Raw genomic sequence first — 21,129 nt, 5'->3', positions numbered from 1 at the left:
ACCACCTTTTGGAAACAAGCCTCGAGGTAGGAGCAGAACCACCTCCAGGTAGGAGCAGAAAAATAGAAAAAATCAATTTAAAACAGCCTGAGTGAACAGAAAGGTTCTCCTGGCATCTACTGGCTTTGGATTTCCACAGGTTTCCATTCTTTGCCCTGTGCTGTTTAACATCTACATGAAACCACTAGGAGAGGTCATCTGGAGATTTGGCCCGAGGTGTCATCTGTGTTCGGATGACACTCGGTTGCTTGGCCCCAGTTACTCATGCTCTTGTAGCGTCCCGCTTAGATTACTGCGGTGCATTGCGTGTAAGGCTGCCTTAGAAAACGGACTGGAAACTGCGGTTAGTACAAAATAGGGCGGCAAAATTATTAACTGGGGCTGAGCATTTCGATCATATCATGCCTGTGCTTCATCAGCTGCATTGGTTCCCAGTCTGTTTCTGGACACAATTCAAATTGCTGTTTTTAACCTTTAAAGCCCTAAATGGTAGGAGTGTGCATGGAACCGGTTGGCCCGTTTTGGTCCAGTCCGGGGGTGGGGTCGCGAATATATATATATATATATATATATATATATATATATATATATATTCCCTACTAAATGGCTTGCTACCAGGTTACCTGAGGGAGTACCTTGCCCCATATGTCCTGACTCACACCTTAAGATCTTCTTTGGAGGCGCTGCTCCGAGTGCCCCTGCCAAATGAAGTGAGGTGAGTAGCTACTAGAGGAAGGGCCTTTTCAGTGGTGGCACCTCATGTATGGAATAGCCTCCTCAGTGAGACTCATCTGATGCTACTATTTTGTCTATTTAGATGCCAGGAGAACCTTTCTGTTCCCTCAGTCTTTTTAGAATTGAATTTCTATTTTTTTTGCCACCTAGATAACAATTTGTTATGGGGCAGCTAACAAATAAAGTTGTTTTATTATTGTTGTTGTACTCACAATAAAGACGCACTTGGGCTTGTAGGAATAAGTGCCACAGGCATACATTTGGGAGCTATCGTAGATCTGCAGGAAACAGACAGAGTTGAAGCAGTCGTCCTGGGGAGTGGGAGAGAGAGAAGCTGGTTGTCAGCAAGCATCCAAAATGCATCCATTTATCCACCTTTTAAAAATAGGTTTTTAAAAAGTTTTTAAAAAGGTTTGTGTATTGCATTTTGTATTTGATTGATTTTTTTTGTTCTACATGTTTTAATTGTATATTTTATTTGATTAATGTTCTATTGTGAGCTGCCCAGAGTACAATTTGTTATGGGGCAGATAACAAATTCAGTTTATTAATTATCATCATCATCATCATCATCATCATCATCATCATCCATGTCCATGCATCCTAGAGTTGTTTGCTCACAAATTCAGGATCCTCTTAGCTGTCTTCAAAGCAAAATTTTGAATCTTCCAGACTGGAAAGGCAGGCCTTATATTCAATATTCTCTGTAACAGGGATTTCCAGATGTTTTTGACTACGCTCCCACAATCCCCAGCAGCAATGGCCCTTTGTTAAAAGGCATCCTGCTTACAATGTGCAGGCATTGCCTGGTGGGATATTGCAAGTGAAAAGAAGGGCTGAGGAAGAGATCCAGCAATCAAAGGGAAGGTTCAATCATACATATGCCACTGGCCCACCCACAACAGGCATAAACAAAATACATTATGCAAAGTATATACATTTGCACATATTATGGAAGATGTGAAAATCAAAGCATTAAGCCTTCCTTGGTCAGGATTTTATATATTTGCTTGAGAAGCTGACTGAGGAAGATAGAATGCAAGCACAATGAAAGGGAAATCACACCCACTGACCTGCTTGCTTAGTGGGGAAACTGATTTTATTTATTTATTTATTTACTTACTTACTTATTTCATTTATAAACCAACCCATCCAAAGGCTCTGGCTGGTGTACAACAACTTGAGCTAGAAACATAGGAATCTTCTGTCTGCTGAGTCAGACCATTGATCCATCTAGCTCAGTATTGATCCATCTAGCTCAGTATTGTCTCCTCTGACCAGCAGCGGCTCTCCAGGGCTTCGGTCAGGAATTTTTCTATCCGGAGAGATTGGGGATTGAACGAGGGACCTTTGGCATGCAAAGCAGATACTCTGCCACTGAGCCCCAGCCCCACCCCCTAAGGGGGTCTAGCTTAGCAATGGATACAATTCACGCTCACAACCCCAAGAGCGGTTCTCCACCTCGTGCCTCTGTGAAGAATCCAGCAGTGCAACAGAAGGAAGACCAGGCAGGCAGAAGCCTCTTGAGTGTTCGTCTTTCTCTCTCTGCACCACTTGGCTCAGTGCCTGGCTGATCAGAGGAAGAAGCACCTGACCTGAGGCACTTTGTTGCGTGGTGACTGCAGCTGAGATACGAACCCAGAAGTCTGGTTCACCTCTCACTGCCACTAACTTGCTAGCCCTGTGATCTTCATGAGTTTAGTTCAATTTTGTATTTTGTCCATCAACCAGCAGAGGGATCTTCACTATTTCTCTCTCTCTCTCTCTCTCTCTCTCTCTCTCTCTCTCTCTCTCTCTCTCTGATTTTATTATAATTTATTTTGTATTAAAGATATTTGCAGAAGCCACTAGATCAAACGGATCATTGTGTGCTTGGGTGGCACCAAGGGATACAGGAAGTGGCACCGCTGGCCACTGGGCCAGCAAGAATCTTAATCAACTTCTCCCCTCTGCCACTTGCCCATCAGAACATTTTTCAAGGATTCCCCCACCCCTTGCTTTAGAAATATAACCCCTCAAACTGCCAAAACGGTTCAGTTGGATGGACTTGACCGGCCAGTCGGATCAACCAGTTTGGGGACCAGCGGTTCGGTTCAAATTCGGTCCAAATTCGAACCGAACCACAATTTTCAATTCGTGCATAACCCCAAGGAGGAATGCACTGGGAAGGGCTACACTTCCCACCAGTCTGTGGACACCTTCTAAGTTGGTGCAGGGGCTCAAGAGAACAGTGCCGGGCAAGTTGTAACACTGCATGGTGGGAATGGTTGTCTCTGCATGATGCCAGGGGGATTGTGCAGAGTATTCAGCTTTGGCTGAAGCTTCACACAAGTGCCATAAACAACTAGTCAGGGAGCTATACTTAGGGTTGGTGGGGACTGCCACTTACAGGCCTTATAGTGAAAAACACACATGATGTCCAAAGTGCGTACAATCTGCATGCCCCGTATGCACACGCAGATTTGTAGACACACAGCTATTCACATGTTATGTTCAACACCCATGCATTAGTGCACTTCCTATCTGTACACTGCATTTTAGGGGAAGGCCATTTGGCTTACCTGGGCACTTTTGCCTTTGCTGATACATTCCTCTTCGATGTCCTCTGGAACATTCCAAGTGATCTGCCAAGAACAATGTTTTTTCTTAATGATCATTCTCTTTTTATACCTAATCCGCTTGGGGCTTGGGTGATTTGTGGTGCAGTAAGAAAGCCACACATTTTTACGAATATGAATAACAATAATGGTGTTATAAGTCAGATAAGAAGCAAATGGAACATGTCAGCATTCACAAAAGCACAGGATCTAAATGCTCCAATGAATACTGAACATCCAACTCATTGATGCCGCCAGCCTTACCCCACAACTCTCTCCCTTGCCTCTCTCTCATTAGAAGGTCTCACCTCCACCCCACAGAAGGTCATATTCTTTTCCTACCACCATCAAATTCAAGACTATCAGAAGACATTTTCAGGGGGAAAACTCTAAATGGTACCTTCCCACCCTGCTTCTTAACACCCAGCAGTGCTCTTCTTCAACTCCTGTTCATTTCAACAGGGCCTGAACAGATGAACACCTCCCTGGATAGTGACACATAAATCCAATCTGCCTCCTTCTCACTATCCATCCTTAATAGCTTACTGCTGGCTCTTCACTATCCATCCTTACTGCTGGCTCCTCCTGCTGATCAGAGATAGACCTATCAGTGGCTATTAGCCACACTAGTTAAATTGAACCTCCATGTACAGCAGCAGTATATTTCTGAACACTAGATGCTGGGGGCAAGCAATGGGGAGATCTGCTGCCTTTGTGTCCTGCTGGTGGGCTTTTGGAAGCTCACTGCTGGAGGTAGCATGCTGGCAGATGCTAGCCTACAACTCCCATCATCCCTGACTACTGGCTACTTGTGTCTGGGGATGATAGGAACTGTAGTCCAACAACAGCTGGAGGGCCTGGACTAGGTGGCCTTTCTGATGTGACCCAGCAGGGCTCTTCTTCTGCTCTCAGTCAAATGAGCAGAAGCTGTGCAAGGACTCTACCATACTCCTGGGGTGGCCTCAGCACTGTGGCACCTGAGCTTGGTGCCAGATGCTGCCTTGCAACACACTCCAGCTGGGAGTGAGCCCCCTTTCAAAACCAACTCTTGCAAGCTTGGGAAGTGGTATGAGGACCAAAGAGGAGGAAAGGTTGCCAGCAGCCTCTTCTCATGCTTCTTGCAAATTTTCTAAGGAGTATAAGGAGAGGAGGGCAGCCTTTTATCTTCTCCCTGCTCTCCTTGAAAAGCTTGCAAGAACCTGATTGGTCTTGAAGAGCTGCTGCAATGGCAGAGGTGATGGGGGATCTTGCCATCCTCCTGGTGCCCCCATAAACTGTCACCTGAGGCTACTGCCTCACCTGGCCTCATAAGAGGGCTGCCCCTGCCTGCTCCATCTCCAAACTTGCTGCCTGGCCCACCCTCCAACTCACACTTTTCTCTAGCGTCATGGTACTGGGATTGATGGCATAGATGGCATCACGGGCCCCCACATAGAGCAAATTTCTGTCTTTGTCCAATGTTGGCGCCTTTAAGTGGATCATGGCCTTCTCGGAACAACACCATTCTGCTTCCAGTTCTGCAAGGGAAGGGTGGGAGACATTAGAGGACCCAGAGGGGAAACAAGATTTGCTCTTTCTCTACCCCCACCCTCTTTGTAACATTTTCCTCAGCGGTGGTTCTGCTGCCAGCCTGGGATTTCTGTAGTAGGACAATCATTGAACTGATTTCATTGAAAAGCAGGCTAAAACAACCTTACATTATCTAAATAAATAAGTAAATAGCAGCAATCCTGCTAGACTAAGAGCCATTTCAGATGACCATGTGGGTGTTTGTTTGTTTGTTTGTTTGTTTTTTGGTGGGGTGGTGGTTTGGGGGTGGTAAAGAGTTCCTATCCTAGCAGCCACAGATGAGGAGAACTTCTCTTTCAATCTGCAATCTCAGCACATGTACAATTCAGGCAGTTGTGGTCTCCATTGCTGAAATCAGGAACTCAGAGGATTGAGACAGCTACCTCAGCATTCATTGACCTGTCAGTAGACTGGCAACCCTCATTACATCATGAGCTCTCCTCTGATTGGCCATGAAGGGGCAGGAGGTGGGCTTAGCTTTAATGAAAGTATTGAAGCAAAGGATCATAGTGTTGGCTTCGCAGAGCAGCACATTCACAGACAGCAGCCCTTCTAGCCACAGCTCTCTATTGTTACCACCTGGGAGCTGCTAGAAAGGGCAAATGCACCTACACGACGAAAACATCAAGCTCTCTTTTCCCTCCAATCTGGGTCAAGACAAGGGTACAGGATCTGGGTTACCCAGATGTGAATGAGCTGGGTTGGACGGATTCCCATGGGTTCACCCATCTCTGACTACCTGGGTTGACTGCCCCCTAGCTTCTTTTTGGTGGTCATGAGAACAATCCTTATGGTTTGAATGTTTAAGTGCAGGGAGAACCCACAAGTCTCAACATCATCCTCTACAAGTGCCGCCATTGTGGATGTCATGCTTTCCCAGTCTGGAGGCTCTGTGCATTGCTGTTCCTTGTGGAAGCCTGCTACACAGAAGCAAACTCCTAGAGTTCTGAAGACCTGGACAGGTGCCACCCTTTGGGATCACTCATTGGCCTTTGACAGTAGTAAGAAGTATAAAAGGCTGCAGGCTTTCCCTCAGTATCAAGATTCTGTTGTCTTGTTGCCTCTCCTACAAAGCAGCTTGGTGTAACCTCTACCTTGTTTTTGTCTCCTGATTATCTGCTCAACTCTCTGGTTCCTGACCTGAACTGACCTTCAATGCCTTCTTGGCTCTCACTACCTGAAACCCCTGAAAGCTATGGCCAGTCAATGTAGACAACACAGACCTAGATGAACCAGTGGTCTGATTCTGCAGATGACAGTTTGTCTACATCTTAATATGCCCTAGTATTTAAGCTAGGATTTGAGCCATGTGTAGAGGAGTGGTTAGGACAAACTCCCCCCACCCCGGAAATGATGCCCCAAAACATCAGGAGGAGAGGAGAACATGCACATTCAGAGCAGAAGCTTGTCCTTAACATGTGAGGTGGGGCCAAATGGTTAGCTGATACTCAGATGGACTATCATCTGAACCTCTGTCATTCCAATATATGGCACTCAGGACATGACCTTAACTTACCATTTCTTTTTAAGCAGAAGAAGACTGCAAAAGTTACCACCAAAGTCGTGTACATCTTCTTTCTATCACTTCCACAACACAAGACACAGCAGCAGAGATTTATCAGAGAAAGAAAACCCAAAAGCCATCCAGGACAAAGAGTGTGATTTATTATATACCCGAAACACAAGCTTGTGGGACGAATGAAGGTACATTGATATCTTGGGAAATGGGCTAGTTATCTATTAGAGCATCATGCAAATGCATTCCAGGGACACAGTGACTCTGGTCTCTCATGTCTTAGTGTGGAATGTTCTGTTCTTCAAGGGGAGCAGGAAGAAGCAATTACGGGGACTCAAATGATTCCCTCAGAAGAGAGGTCTTAGTTTCTTCTAGCAAACCTTCTTCAGAACATGGAAAATATAAATGGCAAGAGAGCTATGAATGAATGAATAGCTTTATTACGATCATTGATCAGATGTACATACAAACAAATAATACTACATTCCGATAAGAATTCAATCATGCAAAGTACACCACCATAGAAGCCTCTTGTAGTGGCATCTAGAAAGTAGGGCTAGACGTTAGCAGTTGGAGGATCTGCTCAAAATTTGGCAACATTGTAGGTGATAAAAAGTTTCTTATCTGCAAGAAGGAGTGTGGCATAACATTCAACGGATTGGCCAGGAAAGTGTGATGGCAGGGGAGAAATAGAACTATGATGACTATCATTATAAAAAGAACAAAACAGCAGCACATGCTGGACAGATTCAACCTCACCTTAATCACAAGGGTAATCCAACTGGCGAAAGGAATTTTCAAAAGCCTTCCAGATAAAACTGCTGATGGTATGGCATCATATCTTGCTCTGAGAAACACCCCGTGATTGTTTGGTAGAGAAAGTAGGTAACTAGCAGGTTCCCACTAAAAGTCACCAAGGCGCCCTCTTATGGTCTCTGAAATGGAGCACAAATCATTCTGGTGTTCAGTGTCCAAGATCCTCTGTTTGAGGATCTCCTTGTCTTGATTGTAATCTAATAACAACAACAAATATTCAATAGAAAAGCCAAGTGAAGATGATGATGATGATGATGATGATGATTTATTCAATTTCTATACCGCCCTTCCAAAAATGGCTCAGGGCGGTTTACACAGAGAAATAATGAATAAATGAGATGGATCCCTGTCCCCAAAGGGCTCACAATCTAAAAAGAAACACAAGACAGACACCAGCAACAGCCACTGGAGGTCCTGTGCTGGGGTTGGACGGGCCAGTTACTCTCCCCCTGTTAAATAAAGAGAATCGGCACTTTAAAATGTGCCTCTTTGCCCAGTTAGCAGGGGTTGACAATTTGCCCAATAGTGCTCATGTCCAGGTGGATTGAAACCTATCGGCCAACCTAAGAGGGAACAGTCCCAGAAGGGAGAAATGGATCTTGAGCCAATAACTGAGAATTAAAATCCATGCTTTTGCTTCCACCCTCTGTAGGCCTGTTTTCCAACCTCAATGCTGTGTTGGAGATACACCAAGGGGCCCTAAATACTGCTCTGATAAACTCAGATTGGATGATCTCCAATGGCCTATAATTAGGGTAGAGTTGTTTGCACACCATATAAGAGTTGGGCCAATGATTTAGCAGCAAATAGCTTTAATGCTGCAGTGATAACCTCTCCACCTTTGGAGCAAAAGAATCTTAATGTTGCTGCTGTGCTCCTTTGTGTCTGTTGGCCAACATAGTCCATGTGGGCCTTCCATGATGCAGTGGCCAGGAGACTTATGTGAATAAGCCACATGATGATTCCACACTACCACCACCACCAGTGGCCATGGTGTCTTTTTGGAACATCTGTCAGGGCTGGAAATGGGGAAGGGGTGTACTAGTTCCAGTCATATTTATTTATTTTATTGCATTTTTATACTGCCTTCCTGCCTTGATCAAGGCACCCTGTTAACTGAGCAAAAAGGCATCTTTCAAAGTGGTGGTTCTCTTATATTTAGCAGGGGGAGAGCAATTGGCCCTATCCAACCCCAACAGAGCATCCCTCCAGTGGCTGTTGCTGGTGTTTAGCTTACGTTTCTTTTTTAGATTGGGACAGGGGGCCATCTTTTTTTATTCTTTATTTTTTTTATGTAAACCGCTTTGGAAACTTTGTTGCTAAGCAGTATATAAATAGTCCTCACCGTCGCAATAGCACACACTATCTCAGAGCAGGTTTAACCCAAGGTGGTTGACAAACACAATATTAAAAATAAGCAGGTTACGTAAGACTGATAAAGCAGCATTGTCTCAGGCCAGTGATGGCCTTTTCTGGAACTGGGGGCAAGAGATCTCCCTAGCCTGGGCACCTCCTTTCTTGCCTTCCTCTCAGAGTACACTTATATTACAGGAATAATATAGCTTTTGGGACAGATAGATTCCAGAAGGTGGTGCTGATGCTCTGTCTGTGAAGCTATATATATATAGAATATATCTGTGAAGCTTTCATGTGGGTTAAAAACACACACAACATGATCGAACATCCCGGTGCAAAAGAAAGAAATCTGTTGCCCATTAATGGGAATCTGCATGGCATTGTAGTATGCTGGCCAGCAGGTGGTACCCTTAAACCAATAAAGCACTATTATGGCTGCTTTGAACGTATCAGTCTTGGGCAAAGGGATGCAAAAGGGCCATAGTAAAGTAAAGTTGTGCCATCGACTCCAGTCAATGTCGACTCCTGGTGACCACAGAGCCTTGTGGTTGTCTTTGGTTGAACACAGGAGGGGTTTACCATTGTCTTCTCCTGCACAGTGTGAGATGATGCCTTTCAGCATCTTCCTAGATCGCTGCTGCCTGATATAGGTGTTTCCCATACCGGCGGGGATTCGAACCAGCAGCCTCTTGCTCCCTAGGCAAGTTACTTCCCCGCTGCACCAATAGGTGGCTGTCAAGGGCCATAATGACTTTCAATTTGGAGGCATTCTCCTTGTGTTTCAACACTCCAAAGTCCATACATTTTCAGATGAGTACACACGGGTGTATGTTCAAAGGAGACTTTGCAGGCCCAGGTGTCAATCCCATGCACAGCAGGGCACGTTCGAAGGTGTCTTTCACACCACTCCCCTGCACAGCAGTGCATGCTCAAAGGGGTCTTTCCAGTCCCAGGGACTCATAACGCATCACAGATCAGCATGATCGACCACATGATGCCTCTTATGTGTGTTACTAGGAATGCTCCTGTGGATCTGGACAAGCCCTTGAGTGCCTCATCTGATGACTGCAGGCCACATAAGTGCATGAACTCATAATCATCTCATTTTAGATTCTAAGCAGATGAAGATTTTCAGAGTAAAGGAACTCTTCTTGGGATTGCCTGGGTTTGTCTTTCCTATTGTATTCTGAGCCATCTTGAGTAGTTTTATGAGGATATATGGAATATTCATCTCTATAATCAACAATTGCCACCCTGTATAGTAGGCTCAAATGGAAGGGTGAATTGAGCTGGCATTCATATTTCCATTCCAGGCTAGCAGAAGAAGCAATATCCGTAGTCACGTTTCTCGCCCACCAAGTTAACATGCAGGTTCTCCCGCCCCAGGTTTCTCCTTGCAATGGCCCTATGAGCTGTGTTCCCTCTAACAGAGATTCCCAGATGTTGTCGACTACACCTCCCATTGTCGAATGATGGGTAGTATTCCCTCTAACAGGGATGCCCAGAAAAAAGCCATTGCAGCTGGGGATTCTGGGAGTTGTAGTCAACAACATCTGAGCATCCCTGTTAGAAGGAACACTGCTGATGGGAACTGTAGTCCAAATCAGTTATGCAGTCTTTGTCTAATGCAGTGGTCCCCAACCAGGGTTCCTCCAGATGTTGCTGAACGACAACTCCCAGCATCCCCAGCTGTGTTAAGCAACATCTGGAGGAACCCTGGTTGGGGACCAATGACAGCTCTAATCACTACACCACACCCACTCTCTAGCACAGTAAATAAAGCTACTATATTACAGTAATACTTTGGGAATACTGTAATACTGTAATACTTTGGGAAGATTAAGTATAACTAAAGAAGCGCTTTGATAAAGAATGAATCGCTGCACAGTTCGTGGATAGTGCTTTGGGGTTGGTTTTCCTTTCAAAGGGTTTGGACACCCACACAGGCACCCACACATTCTTTTCCAGGTACACACTAGCCCTGCCAAATGCATGAAGGGTGGACTAGCTGTTCTACCTAACTGATAAGATTCCAGTCAAAATCTAGCTGTGCCCAGCGGGGGTCAGCCCAGCCTACTCACCATTTCCATCATCGAGCGTAAGAGGCCCTCAACACTTCACTGGTTTCCCATGCCCAGCTAGGAGGAGAGAGCTGGTCTTGTGGTAGCAAGCATGTATTTTGCTTAGCAGGGTCCCTCTGATTTGCATTTGAAGAGGAGACAAGTGTGAGCACCATAAGATATTCCCCTTAGGGGATGGGGCCGCTCTGGGAAGAGCATCTAGGTTCCAAGTTCCCTCCCTGGCATCTCCAAAACCCCTGCTAACTTGGCAAAGAGGCACCTTTTAACGTGGCGATTCTCCGTATTTAGCAGGGCGAGAGTAACTAGCCTTATCCACCCCAAGCACAGTACCTCCAGTCACTGTTGCTGGTGTCTATTTTATGTTTCTTTTTAGATTGTAAGCCCTTTGGGTACAGGGATCCATCTTATTTATTTGTTATTTCTCTGTGTAAACCACCCTGAGCCATTTTTGGAAGGGCGGTATAGAAATCAAATAAATAAATAATAAGTAAATGAATAAAATAAGGCTGGGAGAGACTCCTGCCTGCAGCCTTGGAGAAGCCGCTGCCAGTCTGTGTAGACAATACTGAGTGAGATGGACCAAGGGTCTGACTCAGTATATGGCAGCTTCCTCTGTTCTTCGTTCATTCTCTCCTCCCCTAATTGAGCTTTGCAGGATGAATGCAAAGGTTACAGCTCTGGAATCTCTTTACTGCTTTGCTTACCACCAGGTAAGTTGCAATCGGAAAACAGAGCTAGGACTTACTTTCCCTCCAGCAACATCCATGTGGAAATATTCTGGGCTGTTCTCATTACCCTAAACAGGAAGAGCACCTCCCAATCAGTGGCCATGTAAACCTAAACATCAAGCTAGGAGGCGCTGGTTTGGACAGTTTTCCATCTACTGTCGATAAAATGCTGGGGACAGAATGTGGGTTGGCCATGTCTGTCTGACCAGCTCCAGGCTTCCACCTCACCACTTCCCCCTCCTCTGATCTTGATCTTTGCTAACAGATGGACACTTGTCTGGGAAGAGTAGACTAAAGGGAAATGCTATTGGCCATAACTCAACCTATAACACAATGAAGAGGCTGGCTTTGCATTGATGAGTAAGAAAGGTCCATAGTGCATAGCAGAATCCCGCCATCTTTCTCTTTCATAAGAAGATAAAAAGAGCCTTGCTGGATCAGGCCCAAGGCCCATTTAGTCCAGGATCCTGTTTGCCACAGTGGTTTGCCAGTCGCCTCTAGGAAGTCCACAGGCAATAGATCAAGGCATGCCCCCATCTCTTTCTGTTGCTCCCCTGCAACCAGTATTTAGAGATATCCTGCCTCTGAGCCTGGAGGTAGCTTATAGCCAACAAGACTTGTAGTCACTGATAGACTTGTCCTCCATGAATTGGTCTAAGCCTCGCTCAAAGTCATTGAAGCTAGTGGACATCACTACATCCCATGCAAGAGAATTCCATAGATTGTCCGGTGTTCCCTCTAACAGGGATTCCCAGACATTTTTGACTACAACTCCAAGAATCCCCAGCTGCAATGGCTTTTGCTTGGGGATTATGGGAACTGCAGTCGACAACATCTGGGAATCCCTCTTAGAAGGAACACTGGTGATGTCTCCAACAATTCTCTTGCTTCATATCAGATATGAGGCCGAAGAACAAAGAGAATCGGTTTATAAAATCAGCGTTGAGTCCTTGAGAACTTGTCTAGACACAAGACCTAGCTGAGATGCGTTTATTATTAAAATCACCACTTTTCATTGAAAATGTCTCCAAGTTCTTGATACAGAGCATATCTGTACCTCCAGGTAGAAGAGGGCATTGTGACCTCTGTTTAATTTGATTCAGGGATAGTCCGTTGACAGCATAAGATGTTGTCAAAATAAAAAAGTTGAATGCCTTTGGTGTTGCTGGCCCACCCAGGATAGATTGGAAACCTTTTAAAGGAAACATGAAGAAGATCCAAGTGCCATGTGGCAATTTTAGTACCTAAAAGGGTCTGCCCCACACATAGAGGTTAAGTGTCTGACTCCGTTCCTCATCTATGATTGGGTAAGAAGCCTCAATACAAAGTGTTATCTCTTGATTCTTGAAAGTAACTGTTGCTTTGTCTCTGCAGACACAGCACCTATACTTGGCAATAATGGAAGACCTTCCCTTCACCCTTTCACTTGGCTTGGAATAAGAGCAAGTCTGCATATTTATATATTATATCATATACTCCTGTTGAACTGTCACAATTTCTCCAAAGAATCCTGGGTAGGGTGGGGCCTCTAGCTCTGTGCTCTGCATGCAGGTGGTCCCAGGTTCAATTCCTAACATCTCCAAGTGGGGCTGGGAGAAGCTCCTGCCGGAAACCTTAGAGAGCTGCTGCCAGCCAGTGTAGACAAATGAGGCTATTCTCACGACCAATTGAAAGTGGGCTAAGTGAGCCCAGCCCACTTTTGAGCGGTCAGTGTAGTCACACCACCAATTTATATAAGAGCATTACAATATTGGCAGTTTTATTTTCAATCCAGTTAAATCTTTTTAAATTTTAATTCCAGAGTTGGAGATGGCTGGATCTGGGAATATCCACAAGAAAATTTGAAATGTGAACCTCCGAGTGAGATTCTCATTCATCTCTTCACCCCAAATTGATGCTTCAGCTGGGTTTCTCCACTGGCTAGCAAGCGTTTGCCTCTTGAAATTAAGCTGATTCCAGCGAAATGCAAAGAAAACAGCCATTTCAGATAAGAGGGAGGTGGCTATCCCACAGCTTGACTCTTTGCATTTATGATTCCCACTAGTATGTGCTTTTTGTTCTTTCTTTTCCTGGATCTGTCTGTGCTATTAAGTGGGACTTTTATTTTGCTGTGGATGAAGCTATGATCTGGCTGTGACAACGGGGTTGTTTGGGGGAAAGGGGGAAAGTATTTAACTCTACTCCCCATATTCGCTTTCTCTCTGATTTTGATTTGAGCTCTTTTCTATCACCACGCCCTTCTAAAATGGCACATCATCACCAGTCAAGCAGTCCACGTTGCAGGGGGAACTGAAAAGAGAATGGAAAGTTGGGTGTGTGGGAAACCCTGTCCAGTTCTGGATGGCCAGCATGGAATTCTCCTGGCACAGTGGAAGGAGACCTGGCAGCTCTTTGCTTTAATAGCAGTCTTTTCCCTGCATTGTTCCCAGGCTTGGTCACTACTCAATAAGCAGCCTGGGAATGAAAGATCGACTGATACAAAACACTGAAAAGCTAAAGTCGCAGAGCCTTGATAACCTCCCCACAGAGAACAGAATCATGGCTTAGCTTCCAAGAAAAAAAATTGGCGGGCAACCCATATGATTCATTTGACACACTCTGGGAGGAGAGCTGGTCTTGTGGTAGCAAGCAGGAATAGTCCCCTTGGCTAGGCAGGGCCTGCCCTGGTTTGCATTTGAATGGGAGACTCGTGTGAGCACTGCAAGATATTCTCCTTAGAGAATTAGGACAATACCTTGGCTAGGATGGGCACAGTCCATCCACACTGAAGCTATTCTCACGAGCAGCGAAAACTGGGCTAGAGAAGCCCAGCCTGGTTTTCACTCCACATGAGAACCACCGTGAACCGTGAGACCTCTTAAGTAGCTCGCCACTTAACCCGGGTTTTGGGCAGGGGCAGATTAATCTTTTTGCCACCCATAAGCAGCCAAAGATGTGCCGTCCCGGGGACAAGAGTAAGGGGGCTTTGGGGGTGGAGAGAGGGGAACTTCATTCTGGTTTTTACCTTTAAAAATGCTGCTGTGTAGCAGTGGAGGCTCCGCCCACCTCCTAAACCATCACAGGTGGCGAGGCCGGGCACTGGAGGACAGCAGCCAAAGAGGTCCTCATTAAAGCCCAGCTTACTCGCAAACGACACAGAGTGGGCGCACGTGGGCGCTGAGGCCCAAAATCATCCGCTCCGTGTCATTTGCGAGTAAGCCGGGCTTGAGTGTGAAGCTCTTTCACTGCCGTCCTCCAGTGCCCGTCCTCATCTCTTGTGATGGTTTAAGAGGTGGGCAGAGCCTCCACTGCTACACCGCAGCATTTTTAAAGGTTTTTTGGGGGGGAAGAATGAAGTTTCCCTCCAAGATGCTGCTCCCCAAGATTTGCCACCATAGGCGGCTGCGTACACGGTGATCCACCATCGTTTTGGGGTGCAAGCATGCCCCCAAACTGGGCTAAGTGATCGTGTGTCTGCCACGGCTGCTTGAAGCCATGGCAGGCACACTTGGAGGGGGGAGGGGTCTCCCAGTAATGCAACATATTTGCAAGCAGCACATTATTGGGGGCCTGGGGGGTGGGACGCCGCAGTGCTTCCCTGGAGCACCTGAGCGAGGCATGGGAGTGCCGCAGGGAAGCCGCTGCTCATCCGGGCAAGCGATCTGCCCACCTCCAGACCAACAGAGGACCATCCGAAGGGAAGGTTGACCCTCCTTCTCCACAGTTGGCCTCAAAGCTCTTCTTACTGGTCGTGAGAAGAGCTTCACTGTATCCCTGTTGGAGATGTGACTCTCAGCAGCTGTGATTCCTATTGGCCACTTGGGACATGAGGAACCTTGTTTCTTTCGTATATCAATCACTGCTCTGTCCTAATTGTTAGACTGATGTTCTGAGGGCACCCTCTTTTCTTGGTTCTCTCTGGTCTTTTCTTCTGCCTTCCACCATGAGCTAGCTAGTACAGGGCACAGGCTTTTCTAGCTGTGTTTGTAACTCTTTCCAGTAAACCTTGAGGTCAGTCACACATTCGAAAACTGGATTTGGGAGCTGTGTGTGCCCCCCAAATTTCAGGTTGTACGGAAGCAAGGTAGGCGGAAAACCTGGGTAGCTTTTCCTCCTACCTTGCTTCCACACAACCGGAAACTGGGAACACACAAAGCTCCCAAACCCAGGTAGAACACAAGGGACTGGGTCTGACAATCAGTGAGACCCAGTTTGGGGTGGTGAGCGGGGAGCCCTGGGTGGCCGGATCGGCCGCCCACACAATGGCCAGCTCTGTGATGGAGCCGGTGGGGGTGGGGGGAGCGGGGGCTACGCGGCCCCAGTATGCCCTGCATGAGCGCGCAGGGCATACTGGGGAGACCCCCCGGAGCCGGGAGGTGGCTTTTCACCTCCGTGCCGGGAGTCTACTCATGAGTAGGCACAGCGCAAAGGTGCGCCATGGCTACTCACGATCCTAAAAAGCAGGTTTGCTGGAGTGCTCGCTCCGCAAACCTGCTTTTTAGCAGGGGTTTTTGAGCGGTTTACCCGCTCAAGAACCACCGGGCTCGGCTGCGAGCCTGGTGGTTCTTACCGTCAACAAAAATCAGGCTAGCCTCTGCTAGCCCAATTTTTGTTGATCGTGAGAATCGCCCCAAGGAGTTGATTCATATTCTCCATGTAGCCCCCAGCATTTTATCAAAGGTGGACAAAAGGTTGTCCTACCTAGTCCCTGGCTCCCACATAGTGCGTCTCCCCTCCTCCTGCCTTATCTTTGCAAACATAGAGTTGCTGATTGGGAGTGCCTGTGGCTTTCCTACTCTTGGGAGAATTCAGCAAGAAGATGCTTAATGGTTAACTCCATTTTGCAAAATGGAGGAAACCACAAGGCATGTGGTTCTTCCTGAAGTTTGGAATGGAACCCGTATATCTGGCCAACACATTTTCTTAAACACATTTCCTTGGAAAAAATCCTATCAATTTCAACACAATAATGTGTCTCAGGATCAGACCGGATCATGTTTCCTCTCTGGTATGAGATCAATTCTAGTTTTATTCAGTGCAGAATCTTTTATATGAAACATGCTTCATACATTCTTTCTGTTGCAAACTAAATAATAAAAAGGACGGAAACCATGGCCTGCACCCAGAAGAGAGAGGACTATATTTTGAGATGACCCCAAAGGGGCTAGTGCCAGAAAATATGATTCATAGCTTGAAGAACAGACTGGTTTGACAAAAGATAAATTGGTTATTGCTATACAGAGCTCATTCCAGATTGGGAGGGGAGGAGAAATTAGAACCACATTTTATCAGTGTTTAGGTACAAAGCAGTACTAAAGGATGCTCATAAAGCAGGTATGGACCAGAATATATTCCAACCACTTAAAAAAAAACTTCATATGGAAAGGAGGAGACTGTGCAAGAGAATTATTCTCCTATACACCAATTCTGAGCTCACAAATCTCTTCACATAGGAATAATTTGCATATCCATAAACACTTCCTTGTGGGCATGGTTAACAAAGAAATTAGACCTCTAAATACCTTAACGAGCATAGTCAGTGGGGCGGGGACAATGAATTGAGATGTCTGGCTTTAAAAAAATTGCACAAGTTGCTAATAGAATTTACTTTTATAAACAAGATTATGAGCAGGTTTATGATTCTGCACATGTTCAGGAACTGTGACCATACATGGATTCCTCCAATGCAGATGGGGTCTTACACTCAGCACATTTTCAGAGCAAGCCTCACTGAATGAAGGGCGAGACCCAAGAGGGTTTGATGGAGAAAGCAAGCAACAAGCCAGGATATCTCCCTTGTTTCTGTCCCCCTCATTGGTGACCAGAGGCTATTGTTTTTTCCTTATTTTCTTCTTCTGAATTAGAATCATGCTGGGAGGTGTGTGTGTGTGTGTGTGTCCCTTTTTGGAAGGTCAGCTAGAGTGTTGGAGAAAAAGATCCTCATGAGAATTTCAATGGAGTCATTGAAACGATGGGGTCATTGAAACAAACTGGGGCTATTCTGACAATCAGCAAAAGTCAGGCTAGCCTCCGCTAGCCCGATTTTGGCCGTTCGTCAGAACCACCGGGCTCGGCTGCGAGCCCAGTGGTTCTGGAGCGGGTAACCCACTCAAGAACCTCTGCCCCAAAACCAGGTTTGCAGAGCGAGCACTCCGCAAACCTGGTTTTTAGAATCGTGAGTAGCTGCAGTGTGGCTTCGCGCCATGCCTACTCATGAGTAGACCCCCAGAGGTGAGGCAAAAAGACACCTCCCAGCTCCGGGGGTCTCCCCAGTATGCCCTGCGTGCTCACACAGGGAATACTGGGGCTTCTGGGGGCGCATGGCCCCCCAAGCTCCCCAGCTCCCAGCCACAGATCCGGCCGCCCAGGGCTCCCTACCCACTCGTGAGTGGGCTTAGCCCACTCTTCCCGCTCACTGCCACAAACCAGGTCTCATGGATTGTGAGACCTGGTCCACTGTGTTCTGCCTGGGTTTGGGAGCTGTGTGTGCTTCCAGTTTTTGGTTGTGTGGAAGCAAGGTTGGAGAAAAACCTGGATAGAGGTGGTTGTGTGGAAGGAAGGTAGGAGGAAAAGCTATGTTACCTTGCTTCCACACAACCACTTCTATCCAAGTTTTCTTCTTCTATACAACCAAGAATTGACAGCACACACAGCCCCCCAACCTGCGCAGAACACAGTTTTTGATTGTGTGAATAACCTCAATGAATATTCGAAACTTCAATAGAAATGCCTCAGCACTCCTCCCTTCATATTCTCCTCCAGATAAATTATGGATAATATTTGGAGGGCATATTCTCCTCGTAAAGCCAGGCTATAAAAGCACCTTCAAAAATGCCCAAACAATGCATTTTATGAAGGATTTGACCCTGCCACATCTGACTTTACCAGGAATCTGGAGTCATTGGAAAAGAAGCAAATGCGTAGAGAGGCTAGCACCACACAGATGGTTCATCTGGTGGATTCGATGCAAGGAAGAGAATCCAAGTCTCCATATCTTTGCAATAAGGAAAGGCATCAGGACACCCGGGATCCATTTGGGCTGGTTTCAAGCATAGGTTATTAACCTCATTGTCGTGGGCTATTCCTCGTCTCAGAGGGATGTGGAAGGCCTTCAAATCTGGCTGTGGTTTCTTTTCTTTTATTGATAGCAGAGGCTGGAGAGTATTGTAAGTGAAAAACACATTTCATTTTCAAAGGAAAACACAATAGGTTCTCAGAAACACAAACTGACCCCAACTGAGCAGCTGCCAAATAGACTCCTCGATTTCACATACTGAGATGGAGTAAATACACACCTCCCCCCCCCGCCCACCACTTCATCCGTTCTGAGGCCAGCGATGTTGTCCAAGGGCTAGATTCACACAGGGGAGAAAAGGGTGTGTCCGCTGACCTTATCAGGGCTATACTCTACATGCCAATCCATAGATCCAAAAATATGGAACACAGGCCCTGAAGCGGAGAGGGTACAATCCAGTAAAAGTAAGTGCAACCAGCCCAAAAACATTTGGAAAGCAGGCAGGATTTGGCAAACTGAGAATCAAATTAGATCTTATGTAGGCGATCCATGGTTTGGTCCCCTGATGGCTATTTCTCTGGGTAAACGCAGCTGTGGTGGGTGGGTGGACTTGAATTGAAAATGCTTGAATAACAAGCAGAAAGTTGTTGGTTCGAATCCCCACTGGTACTATATTGGGCAGCAGCGATATAGGAAGATGCTGAAAGACATCATCATCTCATACTGCTTTCTCTGTGTTATCACCCTTTCTTTATCCCTGCTCCCAAATGAGTACAGCAACCAATTGTTGTACTCTCCATGGAGTAATATTTGGAGGAGATTCCTGGCAATTTTTTGTTTCCATTCTTCTGACAACACTGATAAAATATTGTAGCAGCTGTTGTGTTTTTAAAGATTTTTTAAAAAGCTTTTATATATATTTTTGATTGTTAGATTTATATATCACTTTTCATTAAAATATTCTCAGAGTGGTTTACAATATAATTAAAACAAGTCATAATTAAAATACAGAAGTACAGATGATATAAATACTAAAATAATCTATTTTAAAATGTAATAACCCTGTAAAAACAATAATACATAAAACACAAAGCTGCAGCAGTAAAAACAGTACTTTCATTTAAAAGATTGGGGGAAGAGCCATATCTTTATTTCCCCCCCTAAAAACTGTCAGAGAGGCTGAGGAGCAGATGCCAGCAAGGAGAGCATTCAAAAACTGAGGGGCAATGACTGAAAAGGCCCTGTCGCCTGTGCTCAACAACCAAGCCTCTCTCACTGTCACCACAGTGTTTTAGAACATCTGCCAAGTTCACAAGCACCTAGGTTGCGAGAAAAGGGCCTCCAAGCCAAGTCTCACACAAACAGGCCTCAGGAGGTTTATTTAGCACAACTAAAGTGGGTTGGTTACATTCACACAACTCCCAGGTAGTGCTCCTTACTCACACCGAGTCATCAGGCACTTGCCAATACAGGCCCTCCTCAGTGACTGGTCCCTCATCATCAGCCAAAGCTCTTAAGTAGATCTATTGCCTAAAGTCCCTCCTGAAGCCACCTAAGCTTGTGTTAAGCACTGACCAAGCTTGGCTGGTGAACAGCTTGCCAACTCAGTGCTTGGCAAGTTGAAAACCAGAAAAGAAGTGAGGAGCAAAAGCACCCCTGGAAAAATCAAGGGAGAAACTCCTCAGCTCACAAGTTGTACAAAATGTTTTCTGCCACATGCACTCTGAATAAGTATCCTTTTTCAAGAGCATTAACATACAAACAGATTCTACAAGAATCAATACAAAGGCAACACAACACAAATATGACTGGACTATGACATGCACCATAAAAGACACCCTTGACAAGCAACAGAAGATGTATCATGCTGGTCAGAATATCATATCACATCAGTTATATTGCATCAGTTAACTCAAATATTGTTTTAAACTCTTGCATATTTCTAAAATACTTGTTGAAGCACCCTTCCCTGAAGGTCTGATCTATTTAAAGTTAGCATTCAATCAAAGTATGAAACTGCTCCCCACACTCAAAAGGTTTCTTTTAACTCTCTGAGGACATAAACAACCAATATACAAACCCACCAAAACCATCTAAATATTTGGTGACAAGTCTATAAACCAACAATTACATTTATGTTTAAAAAACAACCAAGGCCTAACATATAAATCTTAAAGCACAATAAAAGTACCTAACTGCAATTCTGATAACCCTCATACTCCGAATCAGCTCTCTGCTGCACCTGATCCTTCTATACCCTAACCAAATCCTCACCCCATAGCAGGAAGAAAATCCTTAAAGGATCCCCACCCTCCTCCTCCCTGGAAGATCATCCTGCACAAACTTAGCCCCATTTGCTGGATCCCAGAACTACCATCCTTTCCTGAGCACACTGTGAAGGTCTCTCCATCAAGGGGAGCAAGTGAAAATCCTTATTAGGACCAGGAGAAAAGAGGCACCCTTGGGAGTGCTCTTGGATCCAGGCCTCACCCTGCTATCCCAGGTGGAGGCTATGGCCTGGAGCGTTTTCCATCAGCTCAGGGACAATAATTGCATTGCATGAAAACATGCTGAAAACTGCAAGTCTTGCAATGTTATCAGCTATTTTCCATTTCGAGAGGTGCAGACATTGTCAAAAATGCCCATGAGCGTTCATCTGCCACCTCCGATGGTACCAACCACCACAGCTGGCTTATGTACTAATGATACTTGCCGTTTGGACATGAACTGGTTTTGT

The 21,129-nt window shown here is 45.7% G+C and overlaps 1 protein-coding gene across 1 annotated transcript in view; it reads right to left on the bottom strand.

The window, feature by feature from the left end:
- LOC128334058 (semaphorin-4C-like) overlaps positions 1-20,638 on the bottom strand; it is a 38,347-nt gene extending 17,709 nt beyond the window's left edge. The window contains exons 1-4 of the mRNA XM_053270305.1: positions 20,589-20,638; positions 4,704-4,849; positions 3,297-3,359; positions 948-1,046 (exon numbers count right to left, since the gene is read on the bottom strand). Of these exons, the coding sequence (XP_053126280.1) occupies positions 948-1,046; positions 3,297-3,359; positions 4,704-4,814 (273 nt within the window). The 5' untranslated portion in view covers positions 4,815-4,849; positions 20,589-20,638. The remainder of the gene's footprint in view (positions 1-947; positions 1,047-3,296; positions 3,360-4,703; positions 4,850-20,588) is intronic.
- Positions 20,639-21,129: the final 491 nt, after the last annotated feature.

Source organism: Hemicordylus capensis, chromosome 8 (assembly GCF_027244095.1).
Source record: "Hemicordylus capensis ecotype Gifberg chromosome 8, rHemCap1.1.pri, whole genome shotgun sequence".
Lineage (NCBI taxonomy): Eukaryota > Metazoa > Chordata > Lepidosauria > Squamata > Cordylidae > Hemicordylus > Hemicordylus capensis.
This window is presented reverse-complemented; position numbering and strand designations above follow the sequence as displayed.